This window comes from Amblyomma mixtum, chromosome 10 (assembly GCF_055824585.1).
Source record: "Amblyomma mixtum isolate Tamu chromosome 10, ASM5582458v1, whole genome shotgun sequence".
NCBI classification, from domain to species: Eukaryota; Metazoa; Arthropoda; class Arachnida; order Ixodida; family Ixodidae; genus Amblyomma; species Amblyomma mixtum.
In genome coordinates, this window is record NC_143021.1 from 47349511 (window position 1) to 47369925 (window position 20415).

The following is a 20415-nucleotide window of genomic DNA, read 5'->3' on the forward strand; positions in this document are numbered from 1 at the left end:
ATTAGAAAGTCAGGAATCTTGAACGAACCTCGCAACAGAGCTCGCTATAAGACAATGCTTTCGCATTAAAAGTACGTAAGCTGTCTTACATGCCCTCCATAATTTTCTGATTTCCTTATGCGTCAAAAGAGAGCGCAACCCTCTTCCACGGTGAAACTGTGCCGAAATGCCCAGCGGAAAGTGCGATCCGTCTGGAAACGATTTTGCCCGCATAAATCCAGGTTGTTCGCTGGCACGCAATTGCAACGTGCGGAGGACGAGTTTGGGAGGCTACGAATTGCGCTCGCTCCTGATGTCACATGCTCACTTCTGAGCGTAGCATTAGGCGCATAGAAAAACCGCTTCTGCCTACGAGCTAGCTTAACTGCTAGGCACCGTTGAAATACGTTATATGGTTCTCACATTCTGATAATTTGTCAAACATTCATGAAGTAGACGACAATAGCGCTGCTCGCATGAGCAATGGGGGAACTTACCATTGTTCGGACGCACAACCAGAGCTGTCGTTTCATTTGTGTGGGACACAAGGATGTCGAGATGTTGCCTTTGCTGGAAAAGAAAACACACTTGTAAGGTTCGCGCATCGTCGTAAGCGGTTTAATGAGCTTGCTTTAGCAGGTTTTTGTCTTGTGGTCAGGAAAAAGTACAGGATGCGTGTGCGCGGAAAAATGATTTTTTCGTGTGTTAACACTACAGTACTACTGCGACAGAATGCCGTTGTCGGTGCTGGTCTGTGTGCGTGCGAAGGCGCCATTCACTGCAGGCACACTCCGCTGGGTGTATCGTATGCCACACCACGGGAACAACACATCTGCCGCCGGCCATCATCCACCCACCTCCATTATCCAGAAGGGGCACTACCATACAATGTGTACCTACGCGCTACTAGCAGGTATTGTATTCTTAGGTATCTTTCAGAAAAAAAATGAAGATGTTTGTGCCTCTGCCCCCACGACTTCTGTTTAACGACCTTAAATTAAAGATGGGGGCTAATGAGTGTATACATGCGAAGGCAAGTGGCAGGTTAAAAATACTTTATTATGGAAGAAACTGCAAAGAAACCCCTTGCCTGAAACGTGTCCAGCGTATTTTTTTGGTCTCCCGTGGGAAGAGACGGTTGGGTTGGGATGTAGGGAAAGAGAAGTGGCACGCTTGCTGTGTGCTATGTTAGCTGGGAAAAGGGGGCCGACCGATTTCGGAAACTGATGCTCGCGAGTTCCCTTTGAGGCCCCGCCCAGAAGAAGCACCCACTCTAAGCCCAAGTGCGGCTCTCAGCTCCTGGCGCAATTTTCTCGCCACAGAAAGTTTGAAAAGGTGTTGAACTCATCTCGACAGGCAAAAAACAGGCGCTACGATCTGTGTCCCCTTTTTTTTAAGGCAGGTTCTTTCATTCCGACCAGCCGAGCAGGGTTACAGACTAGGCTTCCACACGCTCACAGAGGGATTCCACGCCAAGGTGCCCAAGATATGCTAAGCGAATGGAAAAAGCCTGATCTGATTGTAGTTGGAAATAACGTGGCACGGAGGTTGGAAAAGTTGCAATGTAATTAATGATAGAGGCAGAATCTTCCGATATCCCGTAGTTGCGCAGGCTAAGCGTTGGTTTATCTATGTTGGTACTGGGTTTCTATGGGTTTTATGGCGCATAAGCAACTATGGCTATCATGCGCCAAACACAATGGTACTGGGTTTCTGACATAATTTGAGGTTATGAAACAGGCTAGCGCTTCCAACGCGTCTATAGGGAACGTGCGCTGCCCAGATGGCGCTGCAGTTATTCCACTAGGTGCCTAAAAACTGCTGCCGTCAGTCGCTTGGGCCACTACAAACGCGAGAGCACATTCTGAACGATTAGAAGCCCGCGTTTGATTGATAGCACTATTTGCCTCGCTTCTGTAGACATAACCCAGATAACTGACACGCACCACGCGTGGCTTCGACGGAGCGCAGAAGCTCATGCCAATAAGCCCAGGAAGGTGGCGTGGAATAGCACCAAGAGCGCCCCCAGAACTGCTTGCTCCTCTCGCTATGCTGTGTGTTAAGGCGCTGCAGTCGACACGGCAAACTTGAGCTGCGGTTCCCTATGGTGCTAAGTAAGTTTGATGAGGCCTGCATATACCAGATGCATGCCACGTATCATTGTAGTGTCCGTTCGTTCGCGCTCACGGCCACAGTAACGGAGCGTTATCATTTTTGTTCGTGACGCGAGAAGCGACCGGAGTAATCTAGATTGATCACAGCCATGAGTAACTGCATCTACGTTTTTCCAGATTACTGTAGTTTATCTTGACATGTTATCGCAAAGTTTCCTTGCCGGCTTTAAATTGAGCTATGCAGCGAGCGGCGGGCATACGTAGTTCGACGACTGACGAGCACATTCGTTGCTTACGCCGCTGCCGTTTTAACCCGCCGCTGCATGTTTTTAACCCGCCTCGAAGCGCGCACTAGTTCATGCGAACTGTTCACAAATATGCTCTTGTGTGTCGGCATGTTTGTTTTGTGGCGGCAGCGTGGAGTGGCATCCTTAAATGGGCGTCCGCAAAGAACAATGTTCCCAATGTTGCAGCGCCTGCGCACGCGCCTCTTTGAACAAGCATGCATGGACGCTCTGTCAATGAGCGAGGCTGAGTTCTTGCGCAAATGGTCGACATACTTTATCGTCCTGCGCGGCGGTCGAGTATCGGCATTTTTACTGCATTACTGACGTGCTCAGTGCTGCGTCACTGCGCATGTGCTTGACTGATCAGAGAATTAAGTTCATCTGTTTTGTTTTGTATTTTCTATGTTAAAACAGAAAAAATAAACTTCTCTTTTTACGCCGCTGCCGTGTTGTTTAGTTCTTTTGAGGGCGCAAGTAAGCCCAAATAAAGAGCTTCGTTTGCAAGACCTGTTGCTGTCTTCCTGACCGCTGGACTACCATCACTACAACTTGAAAATATGCTGATTTTCGAACAGGAGAGGAGGCCATGTCTAGCGATCCTCTTATCAGGCTGAGCGACTTCGATTTTCTGGGTGGTAGTTTGGAAAACATTGTTACGGGGATGTTACGGTATTATCGTTACGGTAAATCTATATTGGCGGCTGCTCTCAGATGGCCAGCACTCAGCTCAGACTCCAAGGGCCCAGCTACCCACTGTCAACGTCGTCGTCGTCCAGCGCACCGCCAGTTCTTCGTTCACGATTCGTTCACTTATTCAGTAACCAGTTCACCGGTAACACAATCCCCCTCGGCTGAAGGCAACGTCCCGGTGCGTGTTAGGCGTGTGATATCGAGGGTTGGTGATAGGGTGGGTGGGTGTGGCGAGCCACATGAACGACTTCGGATGCCAGGGGAGCGGACGGGGTCTTTGGGTGGAGGTGTGATCTCGTACGTTACGTCGGTCGCTGCCCGTAATACAACCCGCGATACATCAGTGGTGCGGGAGAGACCCAATCTAGGGTCTCAAACTACTCTGTCCCGTAATAAACGATAATGACCTGTGTAGCGCGGCAGAAGTTTTTCACATAACCCCACACGACGGGATGCGAGCCACAGCAAGACGAGAGATCAGGCAGGGTAGCGCACATCACGGTGCAGGCCATCGTAGCGGTGTTTTTGAGCCTCTTGAGAGGCGGAGAGCTTGTGACGAGCAACCTGGCGGGCGGCGTCTGCTCGGGCGATAGCGTCTCACGCATATGTAGTGACAGGGCCGGCTGTGGGCAGCAGAGTGTCGAAGGGCAGTAAGGGGTCTCGTCCAAAGAGAAGATAGAAGGGCGAGTAACCAGCGGTATCATGGCGCGAAGAGTTGTACGCGAAGGTGACAAAAGGCAAGCTGATGTTCCAGTCCCGGTGGTCGTCGGATACATACATGGCGAGCATGTCTGTCAGTGTGCGGTTGAGACGCTCCGTAAGGCCATTCGTCTGAGGATGATAAGCCGTCGTGAACTTGTGACGAAAGGAGCACGAACGAAGGATTTCGTCAACAACTCGGGAGAGGAAGCAACGGCCACGGTCGGTAAAGATTTGACGGGAAGCGCCATGATGTAATATGACGTCGTGCAGAAGGAAGTCAGCGACGTCAGTGGCGCAGCTGGTTGGAATGGCGCGAGTGATCACGTACTGCGTGGCATAATTGGTGGCGACGCAATCCACTTGTTCCCTGAGGAGGACTCCGGGAAGGGCCCAAGTAAATCAAGCCAAACACGAGAAAACGGGTCGGTCGGGATGGGAATCGGCTGCAGGTCTCCAGACGGCAGAACAGCGGGCTTCTTTCGGCGCTGACACAGGTCTCAAGCGGCCACGTAGCGTTGGACGGAGCGGTACAGACCAGGCGAGAAGAAACGCCGGCGCACGCGGCACGGGAGACACCAAGATGACCAGCCGTAGGTGCGTCGTGCAGTTTTTCCAGGATAGTGGAGCGGAGGTGTCGGGGAACAACTAGTAAGTGCTCAGCACCATCAGGTCGCATGTTGCGGCGGTACAGCATGTTCCCGTCTAGCAAAAACCGGACCAGAGAAGTGTCGCGCCGGTCTGTGCTGAGGCGGTTGATGAGAGAGGTGAGTGTGGGATCCAAGCGCTGTTCGTCGGCAATGTGGGAGAGGTCTGATATGGAGAGGACACAGGCATCCGACTCACAGTCTGTAGATGAAGGAGGATCCACGGGATAGCGTGACAGGCAGTCTGCATCTTGATGGAGGCGACCGGACTTGTGAACCACGGAAAAGGTGTATTCTTGCAATCGCACTGCCCACCGGCCAAGACGGCCAGTAGGGTCCTTGAGAGAGGAGAGCCAACACAGGGTGGGGTGGTCGGTTATAACAGTGAATGGTCGACCGAACAACGATGTCTGGAATTTTTCAATGGCCCAAACAAGAGCCAGGCACTCGCGTTCTGTGATGGAGTAATTCTCGGCGAAAGAAAGAAGTCGGCTTGCGTACGCAATCACGGAGTGCTGGCCGCGTTGTCGCTGAGCAAGAATGGCGCCAATTCCGTGACCACTTGCATCGGTGCGAAGTTCAGTCGGGGCAGACGGGTTGAAATGGGACAATACAAGAGGGTGGGTGAGGATGGCGATAAGGCTGGAGAATGCAGTAGCCTGCTCTGGACCCCAGGAAAAAAGAACGCCTTTCTGCAACAGATTCGTGGGAGGGCGAGCGACGGCTGCGAAGTTCGGGAAGAACCGGCGAAAGTAGGAACAGAGACCGATGAAACTGCGGACATCGCTGGGCGAGCGGGGACAGGGAAAAGCTCTGACGGTACGACCTTTCTCAGGGTCAGGTTGTGTGCCACTCGCATTCACCAAATGGCCGAGGACTTTAAGTTCGCGGCGGACGAAAGTGCATTTTTTTGAGTTGAGATGAAGACCTGCGCGGCGGAAAAGTGCCAAGGTGGACGAAAGAAGAAGCAGGTGGATTTCAAAGCAGGGCGAAAAAACAATTGCAACATCTAAGTAACAAAGACAGGTCGTCCACTTGAAGCCGCGGAGTAACGATTCCTTCATCCGTTCAAATGTGGCAGGGGCGTTACAAAGGTCGAAGGGCATGACCTTAAATTGGTAAAGGCCATCAGGGGTGACGAAAGCTGTTTTCTCGCGGTCTCTTGCGTCCACAGAGATTTGCCAATACCCGCAGTGGCGAGAGATGTGGCCTACGCGCGAGCAGGTGAAGCAGATCGGCCGGTCATCAGGGGTACGCCACTCATCTGGATTGCGATATCTTGGGTAACTTGGGACGAAGGTGTTGCGGGCCGTAGCGGTAGCGACCACGGGAGAGATAGGGCTCGCACTCCGAGGTTCGACGGGATGGCTAGAAGGCATGCCCAAGTTGGCGACCTCCTGGCGGAGGACAGCTTGAATAAGGGATATTGTGGCGAGGGTATTGTCCGACAAGGGCGCGTTGGTCGTAAAAGGAGCCAGGGCCTCCAGTTCACGGCGCACGATGCGAGTCACGTTGTCGGGGTTTGAAGGCTGCCTCAGTGTCGGCAGATCCTCACACGTGGAACTGGCACCTGTGTTAGGCAGGCGGTCAAAGCGGTGTGGGATGCGCCGGTGCTTGGCCTGCTCGAAGCGTCGACACACCTGCAGAACGGAGTCAACCGCAGAGCAGTCCCGGCATAGAAGAAGATGGAAGGCACCGTCGGCAACGCCTTTAAGAATGTGGCCTACCTTATCGTCTTCGGTCATGTTGTGATCGACCTTCCAGCACAGTGCGAAGACGTCTTTGATGTATGTAATATACGATTCAGTGGCCGTTTGGGCGCGAGCTGCAAGTTCTTTTTGGCAGCAAGCTGGCGGCCAACTGGTTTCCGAAACAGGTCGTGGAGCTTATCTTTGCAGACATCCCATGTGGCAATTTCTTCTCCGAGGGTTTCGAAACAGACGCGTGCGGTGCCGGCAAGATAAAATATCATATTGGCCAGCATCAGCGTGGCGTCCCACCTGTTGTGCTGGCTAACACGCTCATAAAGCGAGAAAAAGTCCTCGACGTCCACGCCATCTGTACCGCAGAATGTGCCCGGATCGCGAGGGTGGGCTACGACGACAGTTGGCGTGGCAGGCGCAGATGGGGGGGCCGGGTCGGTGTCAGCTCGACCGTTCGGCCCGTCGGCTCGTCGGGTCGTCTGCACGTCGGCTCGAACCCGCGACCTCCACCAAAAGATGTTACGGGGATGTTACGGTATTACCGTTACGGTAAGTCTATATTAGCGGCTGCTCTGAGATGGCCGCACTCAGCTCAGACTCCAAGGGCCCAGCTACCCATTGTCATCGTCGTCGTCGTGCAGCGTACCACCACTTCTTTGTTCACGATTCGTTCACTTATTCAGTAACCAGTTCACCGGTAACACTATGTTCTAACCGCGTTAATTTTCTCCAGTTAGTGACTCCGACAAACCCGCACAATTTAATTTCCGTTAGTGTATTTACTGCAATGTATAATCGCATGCCAGTTTGGCTTTTTACAGACACACTTGCATACAAGAAAACTCTCAGATGACTAGCTGCAAAAGCCAAGCTGCGTAACTCCGTTCAAGTCTTTGTAGCCGTATGGCTGCGCTTGGGTGGACGTCTATGAGTAATTACTGCCTTACTACAAGTCTAACTAAGAAGTGCTGCAGCTACAACCGATCCCCGTTAGGAACAATCGGGCGATAAAGGATGCAGTCAACTGCGAAGACGCTAACAATGGATCAAATACTGCAGGCAAGATCATTAATGAAATTGGGGGAAAGAAACGGGCAAGAATCGAACTTAGGGGTACATCACAGATTCCTTCGGCAGCAACTGAAGAATGACTGTTCACTGGGAACAATCTTTTAAAAACAATCGGAAGAACTTGAACCGGTGTGCAGCAATGCTACGGCGTCGAGTGTTTGCGGCAAAACCAGTGGTAGCAATGTGATGCGTGACTTGGTACTTGACGGCGAGTAAGAAGTTGGAGGGAAAGAGTACGGAAGAGTGTTCATCCTGGAGAGAGTCGATCATAGACCGTCTTAGATGTGCTGGGCGGAGTGGGAAGCTGTTCTTAGGAGGGAGAGAGACATTCAACATTTAGATTCGTCTTGGAGTCCGCGAGACGCTGGTAATGCAGGTTAACCATTAGATTGTAGCGGCGCAAGAAATAAGCTCCCTGGACCAGACAACGCAAGAATGCGGCAAGAAAAATTAATCGGAAGACACGTCGGAGTCCCAGTTGGAGTGTGAGAGTACCGTAGGCGGTGAGACTGGCTGCTCGTAGCAGAAGACCGGAGTGGCGAGGGCTGTCATGATGCAGTGCTGCGAGGGAGGCAGCTCAGCTTTATGCCAGTGTGAATAAGTGGAAACCAGCGATCCGGTAACGAATGACGAATACGTGGCTGGTCTTTCTGCCTATACCACTGGTGGCTTCTAATGGTAAACGTGCATGTTTCTACGGAGGCGACAGCGTGGGTCAAGGCGATCGCGCCTCTCCACCGAAGGTGCGGTGTTAACAGCACTCACCGGGCTGAGGGAGTGGCGTTGGAGTGCGCGGACTCGACGACGGCCGTCGACGGGAAGAGCGAGCGAGCGTAGGGAGTTGGCAGTGTGGAAAACTGGACGGGGACACGGGTAATCGAGGGACATCCTAACGTGGTCCGCAAGCTCGGTGAGCTTCTTCAAACGTACGGTTGCAGGCGGTGGGGCTGTGAAGCTGCTGTTCGCTTGGTGAGCTCAGCAACCAACATGTCGAAGGAGACCAAGGTGGGCGCCGTTAAGGGGAGATGGCGAACCTCGGCGGCCATCTCGAGTAACAGCGACGCAGCGACGTGATCAAACTTCTCAAAATAGAAAGACGGGCTAGTTGGTTTTGGTACGGAGAATGCATTTTTTCAGCAGAAAAAGAAAAACAGACAGGACGAAGAGAGGAGATACCGCCTTCCTTGGTTCTTTTTTTTTCTTTGCGCTGAAAAAATGCACTCTATGAAGCTTCTGTGTCTGGGACGTGATGCGGGCTTTAGTGAACTGGCTCATCAATGCAGATTACTGAGCAAGCTGGTAAACACTCACTGTGAATAACACAAGCGCTACAAACACAGACACAGAGGGGAATAGAAGCGCTTACTCGGAACTGCAGCTGCAATAACATAGACGGTGTCCAGGCTAAGTTAAGACAAGTGCTAAAAGAAAAAAATATTTGAGGAAGGCCAGGGAAACCACTTACATATATATACTCACCAACCGGCTTGCGCACCATAGGTAATTTTTTGTGCAGCAATTAATTAATTAGTAATTAAGGTATTTTTCTAAACGCGTAATTATTGACTTTAGACAACAAATGTGAATAGAGCAGTTAACAAGCACGTTCAGAAACCACCGTTCTATTTATTTTCGATAAAGAAAACCTCACGTGTATCTTTTTCCTCATCTCTAAAAGCCCGCGAAATACAAAAAAAAAATCACGTGACTAGCGCATTTGCGCGCCGCGATATTGCTGCTCTCAATCCCGACTTGAGTGAACGAAATCAGCTGCTGGCAAGGCGCGACGACATCGTTGCCCCGGCAGGCCGATACGTCGGCAGTGGTTGCAGCGCAACTTGCGCCGTAACGCTTGCAGATTGGCTCGTGCGAGCGTCACAACTACCGTCGACATATCGGTCTGCCGAAGCAGTGGGGTCATCGCGCCATATCGGCAGCTGATTTCGTTCTCTCAAGCCAGAATTGAGAGCTGCACAATCGTTGCGCGCGAATGCGCTAATCACGTGATTTTTTTGTATTTAGCCTTTGCAGCTCGGAAAAAAAATAGACGTGAGGCTTTCTTTATTTCAAATAAATAGAATGGGGGTTTCTGAACGTGCTCTCTAACTTTCCTATTCACATTTGCTCAATATTTACCAACCGGCTTGCGCATCATAGGTAATTTTTTGTTTTGGAACTAATTAATTAGTAATTAGGATAACTTTTCTAAACGCGGAAATATTGACTTTGCACATCACGAGCATGTTGCTGTAAGCGCTTCTTATAACTTCCAGTTTCGCCGATGTCGACAGCGTGGCAATCTGCGCAAGGGATGGCGTAGACAACTCCTGGAAATTTTTCTTTTGGTAACTCGTCTTTGACGTTCATCAGTTATTGTGGCATTCTCATGGCGGAAACATGGGCAACTTGCACGTCATTCACTTGTTTTCGGCACATATGGAATAGCCGCAGGTTTTTTGGGGGGAAGAGGTGCGTCAGGTTGACGAGGTCGTGATAGCCATCGTTCTGTTGACCTGATGAAATGGCTTGGGTAACCACAGCTAGCGATATCTTTTCGTACCCTTGAAGCGTCCGCAGCGGTTTCAGTGGTGCTTGTGCTTATCTTTTGGCCCGCTGCATTAAACTGCTCACAACGGCTCTTTTTTGGGCGGCAGGATGGACGGAACCGAAATGCAGGTAGCGGCCTATGTGTGTAGACTTTCTATATACGCTAAACGACAAATTCTCGCCTTTCCTTGAGACGAGGACGTCCAGAAAAGGTAGACTGCCGTCCACCTCTTCGTCCAATGTGAACTGAATGGCGTCTCCCTGGCTGTTCAGGTGTGTCAGAAACTGGCTCACCGCGTCCTTGTGCACAATGCAAAAGCAGTCGTCGATGTAACGTAGGAAGATCTTGGGGGGAAGGTTAATGGAGGTTAACGCCCGTCGCTCCCATGACTCCATAGGGAGGTTAGCGGCCGTTACCGAAACAGAAGCACCCATGGGGGTCCCATGAACTTGCTTGTAGTAGTTTCGCCTAAAAACAAAGTAGGTATTACTCAGGCAGAAAGCAAGGAGCCGGCGCAGGTCCCGTGCTTCTATTTGCGATCTTTCCGGTAGACAGGCATCGCTATCGAGCGCAGCGGTGCATGCGTCGACAGCCAAGTCAGTAGGCACACTCGTGAACAGGGACTTCACGTCGAAAGACACCATCACGTCACTGTTTTCGATGAGAGTGTTGCGCGCCTTCTCAACTAAGTCGTATCAGTTGCGAACGTGACATGGCCAACAAGCGGGGAAAGATCACGGCGCAAGAATTCGTAGAGGCTGTGCAGAGGGGAGCGGGTAAAATCCATGATAGGTCGCATTGGAACTCCTGGTTAATATATCTTTGGCAAGCCGTAAAATGTTGGGCGGAACCATTATGGCGTAGTAGCTTGTAGTAGAGCGGTTTTTAGCTCGGCGGGACGACCTGAAATACATCGGCAAGAAGCTTCTGTAGTTCCCACTCCGACTTGAGTGTAGGGTCCTTCTTGAGGCGGACGTACGTGTCACCGTCTCACAGTAGAGACAGCATCTTGCGGTCATAGTCAGACTTGTCCAAAAGAACTGTCGCGTTACCTTTGTTTGCTGGCAGAATTACAATGTCTTTGTTGTCACGGAGGCTCTTCATAGCGGAATGCTCCTCACGAGACAAAGCAGAACGGGAAGGCCCGCGATGAATAGCGTTGAGAACGCCCACCACCTGTGTGCGGGCGTCTTCGTGGTGAGTGTTTTCAACTTGGCTGATCGCATTCTCCACAGCGCATACCAACTTCTTCCTATTCGGTCCAGCTCCTAGGTTGAAATTAAACCCCAAATTCAGAACAGCCTCTTCAGCTCGGTTGGGCTTATACGATGAAAGGTTATGCAAAGCGGGTTTTAAAACCATCGTCTGCCCTGTCTGGTGGTCGGATAGGAGCCTGCTTAACTTATTGTCATGAACACGCTCACCTCTCTAGCGTTGACGTTCCATCTTCTGATTTGCGTGCAACTGAATGCTGGTGAACGCATTAGGACATTGGTGTTCTAGACGACGACGAGCTAAAAACGCTTCGTTCTCCAGTGCGCGGACTTTTCCCTTGCAGTCCAAGATTCTTGCTTGCAGGAGCAGACGTTCCGCCTTGCCAACCACACTGAGCCCAAAAGGCGTCGACACAGATCTGTTGAGGCGCAAGGAGCGGGGAACGAAGGAGCGGGCTTTGCATGTTAGAGTAAATTCATGTGCGCATTGAATGAGGCAACACGGCAGTTGAGGCCGACATACTGATGAATATTCGTGATGATTCCATAGTCATGGGCCTGGCGAAGGTTGAGGAAGTCGAGAGTGTGACGGAATCCCGTCTGGTTGGGGGGATACATTTCAAAACACAGAGATGCTGACCAGCAAAATGAAAAATTATAATTGAAGTTTCGGCGCCCAGAACGGGGGCCTTCTTCACAATGGAATCACACCAAGGGGGTTCGTCTTTAAAAGCTATAGTAATGGCCGTAAGGATCGCGTGTAAATCGGGTTAAGATTGCCCTCGTTACGATTAAGCGTGTGAGCCGTCGTCTGTATCATAGGGGCTGAGATGAAGCCGTGATGCTGTAAGTTTTTGTTTCTAGATTATTCTTGCCTTTTCCCAATCGATTTTGTGATTTTGCGTCACCGCGTGCTCCGCGAAGGCGTTATTGCGGGTGTTTTCTTTCTGCACATCACGAGCATGTTGCTCTAAGCGCTTCTTATAGCTTCCAGTTTTGCCGATGTAGACACCGTTGCAATCTGCGCAAGGGGTGGCGTAGACAACTCCTGGAATTTTCTCTTTTCGTAACTGGTCTTTGACATTCATCAGTTGTTGTCGCATTCTCTTGGCGGCAACATGGACAACTTGCACGTCATACTCTCGTAATACACGGGCGAGGCATTCACTTGTTTTCGGCACATATGGAATAGCCGCACGTTTTTTGGGGGGGAAGAGGAGCGTCAGGTTGACGAGGTCGAGATAGCCATCGTTCTGTTGACCTGATGAAATCGCTTGGGTAACCACAGCTAGCGAGATCTTTTCGTACCCTTGACGCGTCCGTAGCCGCGTTAGTGGTGCTTGTGCATATCGTCTTGGCCTGCTGCATTAAACTGCTTACAGCGGCTCTTTTTGGGGCGGCAGGATGGACGGAACCGAAATGTAGGTAGCGGCCTGAGTGTGCAGCCTTTCTATATACGGTAATCGACAACTTCTGGCCTTTCCTTGAGACGGGGACGTCCAGAAAATGTAGACTCCCGTCCACCTCTTCTTCCAACGTGAACTGATGGCGTCTTCCTGGCTGTTCAGGTGTGTCAGAAACTGGCTCACCGCGTCCTTGCGCAGAATGCAAAAGCAGTCGTTGATGTAGCGGAGGAAGATCTTGGGGGGATGGTTAAAGGAGGTTACCGCCCGTCGCTCCATTGACTCCATGGTGAGGTTAGCGGCCGTTACCGAAACAGAAGCACCCATGGGGGTCCCATGGACTTGCTTGTAGTAGTTTCGTCTAAAAACAAAGTAGGTATTGCTCAGGCAGAAAGCAAGGAGCCGGCGCAGGTCCCTTGCTTCTATTGGCGATCTTTCCGGTAGAGAGGCATCGCTATCGAGCGCAGCGATGCATGCGTCGACAGCCAAGTCAGTCGGCACGCTCGTGAACAGGAACTTCACGTCGAAAGACACCATCACGTCACTGTCTTCGATCAGGGTGTTGCGCGTCTTCTCAACCAAGTCGTATGAGTTGCGAACGTGACATGGCCAACAAGCGGGGAAAGAACACGGTGCAAGAATTTGTAGAGGCTGTGCAGAGGGGAGCGGCTAAAATCAGCGACAGGTCGCATTGGAACTCCTGGTTTGTGTATCTTTGGCAAGCCATAAATGTTGGGTGGAACCATTATGGCGTAGTAGCTTGTAGTAGAGCGGGTTTTGGCTCTGCAGGACGAACTGAAATACATCGGCGAGAAGCTTCTGTAGTTCCCTCTCCAACTTGAGTGTAGGAGTTGGAGAGGGAACTACAGAAGCTTCTCGCCGATATATTTCCGTTCGTCCCGCCGAGGAAAAAACCGCTCTACTACAAGCTACTATGCCATAATGGTTCCGCGGCCGCATTTTACGGCTTGCCAAAGATACACAAACCAGGAGTTCCAATGCGACCTATCGTCGATTTTACCCGCTCCCGCCTGCACAGTCTCTCTAAATGCTTGCACAGTGTTCTTTCTCGGCTTGTCCGTCATGGGACTTGTCACGTTCGCAACTCATACGACTTTGTTGAGACGACTGCCAACAGCCTGTTCGAAGACAGTGACGTGATGGTGTCTTTCGACGTGAAGTCCCTGTTCACGAGTGTGCCGACTGACTTGGCTGTCGACGTATGCACCACTGCGCTTGATAGCGATGCCTCTCTACCGGAAATATCGCCAAGTAAAGCAGGGGACCTGCGGCGGCTCCTTGCTTTCTGCGTGAGCAATACCTAGTTTGTTTTTAGGGGAAACTACTACAAGCAAGTCCATGGGACCTCCATGAGTGCTTCTGTTTCGGTGACAGCCGCTAACCTCTCCATGGAGTCATTGGAGCGACGGGCGTTAACCTCCTTTAACCTTCCCCCCAAAATCTTCCTCCGTTACATCGCCGACTGCTTTTTCATTCCGCCCAAGGACGCGGTGAGCCAGTTTCTGACACACCTGAACAGCCAGGAAGACGAAATTCAGTTCACGTTGGAAGAAGAAGTGGACGGGAGTCTACCTTTTCTGGACGTCCTCGTCTCAATGAAAGGCCAGAAGCTGTCGTTTAGCGTATATAGAAAGGCTACACACATAGGCCGCTACCTACATTTCGGTTCCGTCCATCCTGCCGCCCAAAAAAGAGCCGTTGTGAGCAGTTTAATGCAGCGGGCCAAGAAGATATGCACAAGCACCACTGACGCCGCTGCGGACGCGTCAAGGCTACGAAAAGATCTCTTAAGTTTGGATACCCAAGCCTTCTCATCAGGTCAACAGATCGATGGCTATCACGACCTCGTCAACCTCACGCCCCTTTTCCCCCCAAAAAACGTGCGGCTGTTCCTTATTTGCCTAAAACAAGTGAATGCCTCGGCCGTGTATTACGAGAGTATGACGTGCAAGTTGCCCATGTTCCCGCAATGAGAATGCCACAACAACTGATGAACGCCAAACACCATTTACCAAAAGAGAAATTTCGAGGAGTTGTCTGCGTCATCCCTTGCGCAGATTGCAACGGTGTCTACATCGGCGAAACTGGACGTTATAAGCAGCGCTTACATTAACATGGTCGTGATGTGCAGAAAGAAAATACCCGCAATAACGCCTTGGCAGAGCACGCGGTGACGCAAAATCACAAAATTGATTGGGAAAAGCCAAGAATCATCGAGAAAGAAAAACTGACAGCACCACGGCTTCATCTCGAGTCTCTGGTGATGAAGACGACGGCTCGCACGCTTAATAGCAACGAGGGCCATATTAACCCGATTTACGCGCGATCCTTACGGCGATTAGTGTAGCTTTTAAAGACGAACCCTCTTGTTTGGATTCCATTGTGAACAAGGCCCCCGTTCTGGGCGCCGAAACGTCAATTATAATTTTTGTTTTTACTGGTCGGCGTCTCAGTGTTTTGAAATGTATCCCCCCGGCAAGACGGGATTCCGTCACACTCTCGACTTCATCAAGATTGATTATAGTTTCTCCAATCAGGTTAACAGGCTAAGAGATGCAAATTACGCGCTCCATAATCTGGCGTCAGTAGCAGAAGGGATTTTGAAAAAGCTGAAGGGCGGCAACGCCATCCTTTATGCCAATGAAAGAAATCTGGGAGTAATACCTCATGTCTATGTTGTGTCTCGCAATTTGGAGAGTATAGGTAAGAAGGCTGGAGCTGATGTTGTTTTTTCGGCATCTGTGAGGCTGAGTGGCTTGTGTGCGAGGGTAAATGGCCCGGATAAAAGATCAGAATTTGGTCACGAATGCAGGAAAAACCACAAGATGAAGTATTTGCCATGCTAGGAGAACGTGGTGTATTTAGTCCCGTTGACGTGTGGTGGTTCATACATCGGCCAAACTGGCCGGTGTCAAAATGAAAGATTTAGGGAGCATGGAAACTATGTTAAGAATGCGGCCCGCCACATAGGCATTCACTGTCGTGAGTGTTCATGTTACCCAATGCTTAAAAACAGCCAAGTAATTACCAAAGACAAGAATAAACGTACACGAGAGATTATCGAAGCATCTGAAATCATGATGCTTTGTGCGAATTGTATCAGCACCCCTTCCGTAGCCATGTCGTTGAAAGAACACAACTATCTGATATCATATGAACGATGTACAGGCGATACAGCTGCATGCGCATAGTGATTGGGTTTAAAACGTCCGCTCCTCTCTGTTACGTTTGTTTTTTCTAAGGTGCTCAAGTATATTTGTGCTGATAGCATCCGGAATAAACATTTGTTCTCAGTTCAGCGCTGCGTTTGTCCCTTTCTTCCCTTGGCCTTGTGCCGTTGTGCTGCTTCACTAGATAACGAGAGGGTGGCAGTTATAGATATTATGCATAAAAGGTACAAGCTGAAAGTGGTGCTGGCATACGCGCCTACATGCAGCCACGATTACCAATGAGTAAATAAATCTAATAAATAAATAAAATATCACAGTACACCAGTGATGGGCAACTTCAGTGCGAAAGTAGGCAAGAAGCAGGCCGAAGACCAGGCGGTTGGCGACTATGGCATATTCGCACCTAGCATTGCCAGGTAGCGCATAGCTGACGACGAAGAAGTAGGGCTCGTCCCGTCTGGACGAGAGGACCGAGAGGACGTTTTAATCTCGTTTTAAAACCGAGGGGACGTTTTAATCTCGTGTAATAAGTTCCGCCGTCGGGTGCTGGAGGCCTACACAAGCGTGGATCGTCGCGAACGAGCTGAGCGTGCACTACAATCTCGCATCCAGCTGCCGAACGGAAGTGTTCAGATGTACGTCGAGGACATAACGCGCCTCTTCAGAACAGCTGACCCGGCCATGCCGGAAGAAAAGAAACTCCAGCATTTGATGCGTGCCGTCAAAGAGCAGCTTTTCGCAGGCCTCGAGCGCAGCCCACCATCGACCGTTGCTTCATTCCTTACAGAGGACACAACGATGGAAAAGGTGCTGCAACAATGTTCCGCGACCTACAACCGGCCCGTGCATGCTACTGCTGTCACCGCATCGTTTGCTACCTCCGGGAGCCACTCTGACGATCTGCGCGAACTGATTCGCACCATCATGCGTGAAGAGGTCCTGAAATTTTGCAGCCCTTCGCAGCCAGCGCTAGGTTCGATTTCTGCTCTTGTTCGCGAGGAGGTGCAACAGGCGTTCAGGGCTCCTGCTGTCGAAACACCTCGGAGACTGCCACTGCCCCACCTATGCTGAATTTGCTATGCTATGCTCTAGAAACAGCAGCGCGGAGTTATGATAGAGTTTGCAGAGAGCAATAATTTACGGATCAGGAATCCCTTCTTCCGGAATCGAGAGAACCGTAAGTGATCGTGGAACAGCCCCAGTGGTGAAAGAAAAACGAAATAGACTTCACACCATGCGCTCACACTGGCATCGTAGAGGATGTGCAGGTCGTCATAAAGGTGAATTTTACAGACAACATAATGGTATCTCGAATAAGCTTACCTTTGAAGTGGAAACTGCAAAAACTAGTGAAGCTGACGCCGATTAATGAGTAGAGGAATCCATGGAAAGTAGAGGAATTCAGGTCCTCGCTGCAGAACAGGTATGCGGCTTTAAATGAGGAAGGATATTCTAATGTTCAAAGAATTGACGATAACCTCAAAACTATCATTACGGTGGGCGCAGAAGTAGGCAGTAGGATGATTCGAATGGATACCTGCAAGCTACCTCAGGGTAGGAGAGATCTTATTAAGAAACGCCAAAGCATGAAAGCGTCTATCCGTACAGCCAGAATACAAGCGGTAGAGCTCTCAAATTTAATAAAGGCAAGGTAGGCGACATAAGGTAGTTTAATATGGAGTGAAACGAGCTTCCTAAAGCACAGAGTAAACCTAAAAACTGGGAAGAGGAAACTAGGCATAGGTAAAACCAGATGGTATCGCCACAATATCATGCACCAACCAGCCCAACTTTTCACTTTGTCAGAGTATCTTTCTAGTTCAACGGGCTCTTTCCTATCCCCTTCAGTGTTTCACCCTTCTGCGCTATGTGAGAACCTTATCGCCTGAGCAGCTTGCAGAGCCCGGCTCTACAGTTTTTCCATACGGACTTCCTTTATGCCACCCGACGTAGGCCAGCTCTTCGCAGGCCTGATACCTTCGCAAGGCCACACCAAGTGAGTGTGCCGAATTCTCCGTTCAGAGGCATGGAGGCAAGCTCGCTTTTACTCTGACTGCCTTCCAGCTGTGAACCTGACAACACCCAACACGAACGTGAGACCAACCGTTCTCGCCCAAATCGCCGCGTAGCCAACCAAACGGCGGATATCATTTGGTTCCAAATCCTAATGCAGTTCCAGAAAACACAGCTTTTCAAAACCTGAAGGGCAGTAGCAGGTGGTCGTGGGCGAAGGCTCAGTTTCTGAGATAACGATCAAGCTGTTGAACATGTGACCCAAATGCAGCCACGTCCCAGCAAGAGTGAGTTTCTCGGCTTTGTAAGGGGGGTCGTATCAAAGGCCAAGAAGGACGGCGCAGACAGGTGCTTTGACAGTGCTATGAAATGCTCCCCCCCCCCCCTGGACGATCACCACGAGCAGGCGCCGAACTTTTGAAGACAACAGTGGCGACCCTACGTGGAGCCGACTTGCGGCTACTGAAATTGGATAAGGAAAGAGGATTCGTCCTAGCGTCGCTTCAAGTCTACAACGAAAAAGATGACAAGGCAACAGCTCACAACTTCAGAGCTGTTAGGTGTAGAACTCCCAAGATTGAAGAAGGAAGTAATGGCGATATGCAAAGACATGCGCTTGACGAAGATGACCTCCGCCAGAGACAAGTGCAAAGAGACAAGCCTGTCGATCTTCACAGCCAGAACCCACAAAGAAGAGTGTCCGTTCAGAGCTTGAGCAAGGTGTGTTGCTGGGCGAGCTATTGTGTCAGAAAGAGGAACCTGGCGGCGGATTATGGGCGGTTTTCTGCAAAGGGCCCTATCCGACCTCTTGGTAAACGACCCGCTCCTAATAAGAAAACAGCAAAGTGTGGACGACTTTCTTCAAGGAAACTATCCGCCCAACGTGAGTGGCTTTTCGAAAGATGTGAAGGACGTATGTTACTCGCTTCAGCAGAACTTAGTGTGCCGACAAGTCCAGGAATGCATTGACCGACACGGCTCTGTGAAATTTTAAAACTCCAGTGGCCTGTCGAAAGGAAAGTGTATGCAATTGCTTACCAGGTATCTGCATTCTACTATCATCATCCACAGGGGGAGTCTGTGCATTCAACGGAAGGGGATATGCCTAGGGTCTTCGCTCGACCCCATTTTAAGTGATTTCTTTTTCGCGCGTATTGACAGACGTCTAAGGAATGCCCTTGAAATGACAAACACCGTAAAATTGTTCCGTTAAGTGGACAATTACTTGATACTCGACTAATTGAGTTGAGTTGAGAGTTTAATGGTCCATAAGCGACTAAGGCTATCATGCGCCAAGCTCAGGGTATGAAAATTGTTTGATATAGATGTTATACAAAAGTATAAATGAACGGCGGTGTAAAGGGCCTAAAAAGTTAATTTGTGCAACCTAGTAAAAATATAAGACAAAATTTTATAAGTTACTTATAGTAAAAGCTTTAAAGAGGGTCGGGAACCTGAGGAGCCATCCTTGGCTGTGCAAGGATATCGAGGTCCCCAACTGATGGAATAGTGACCTCAGGCATCTTCTCACGACGGAGAAGGTGGATGACGTGTGTCAATAAATTTTAAAGCACTGGGTAGGAATTCAGAGTTTTTCTAGTACATTGGCTTCTTTTAAAAAGGTTTAAACGGTTGACTTATCAATAAGGGCTTCTTCACCTAAAATCAATGACGGATGAAAAGGGATGTGTTGGTTGTAAAACGGGGGAAAAAACTTGTTTCTGAATGTTTCAAGTTCTCTGCATGAGATTAAGATATGAGTTACTGTGAATTCACCTCCGCATTTTTCACAGGTAGGTATGTCTTGTTTTGTTAGTAGAAAGTTGTGGGTAAGGTGTGTGCGTCCAACACGTAAACGACATAAAATAACTTCAAAAAAGCGTTCCTGATGTGTGCATGATTTCCATTCTCCCAATATTGGTTTTATTAAGTGTTGCTTGTTATTTATCTGACTATTCTGTGTGCTCTTTCATTTGTTCCTCAGTCTGCTCTGAACTAGCTTCATACAATCATTTAGTGGCATGCTTATTTTCTGTATTTCCTTGTTGTGGGCTTGAGCAGCGCATGCGTCGGCTCTCTCGTTGCCGTCAATTCCAACATGCCTTGGAAGCCAACATAATTTTATGTTACGCCCTTGGGCTACGATCCTTGTTATGTTATGTATGAGCTTACCTAGTGATGGCATGACTGCATTTCTGGAGTGTAGTGCTTTCAGTACACTGAGGGAGTCTGTGTAGATAATACTGTTTTCGATGTTCTTGCTTATTATTTTCTCCGTAGCAAGAAACACAGCATAACACTCGGCTGTAAAATCTGATGCACACTGAGGAAGCCTTACTATTTTGTCCCAGTTCCCTTGCACTACTGCACTTCCAACATAACCTGTAGTTTTCGATCCGTCTCTGTAGAACTCGGTGTAGCTATCATATTTTTCCTTAAGTTTAAGGAACTCTTGTATGATGTGTTCTACTGGAGTTTGTCTCTTGTTGAACTGTGTAAGACATGTCACAGGCCGACGGAAAGCTGTACCAAGGGGCAAATGCGTCGCAACGTTCTGCAACATTTGGTAACGTTTCTGATAAGTCAAGTTCTCGAATGATCTCCTCAAACCGAATTAGAAAAGGCCTGGTTGCTTGGGGCTTATTTATAAATATTATTCGAGACGGGCATGTTGCGACGATTGAATAACACGTGTTCTGTTCGGGATCTAATTCTAAGAATGTATGCACATGTAAGTCTTTTTCTTCTATCTTCTAGTGATGGCTCATTTGCTTCAACATGAAGGCTCATTACCGGAGATGTTCTATATGCTTCGCAAGAAAGGCGGACACCTAGATTATGAACTGGATCTAATCT

At 49.7% G+C, this 20415-nt stretch overlaps 1 protein-coding gene across 7 annotated transcripts in view; it reads right to left on the reverse strand.

Moving 5' to 3' along the window:
* LOC149325704 (polyamine-transporting ATPase 13A3-like) overlaps window positions 1-20415 on the reverse strand; it is a 783814-nt gene that overhangs the window by 593271 nt on the left and 170128 nt on the right. For all 7 annotated transcript variants that reach the window (XM_089563633.1, XM_089563634.1, XM_089563628.1 and 4 more), the window contains one exon: window positions 477-549. In XM_089563633.1, the coding sequence (XP_089419759.1) occupies window positions 477-549 (73 nt within the window). The remainder of the gene's footprint in view (window positions 1-476; window positions 550-20415) is intronic.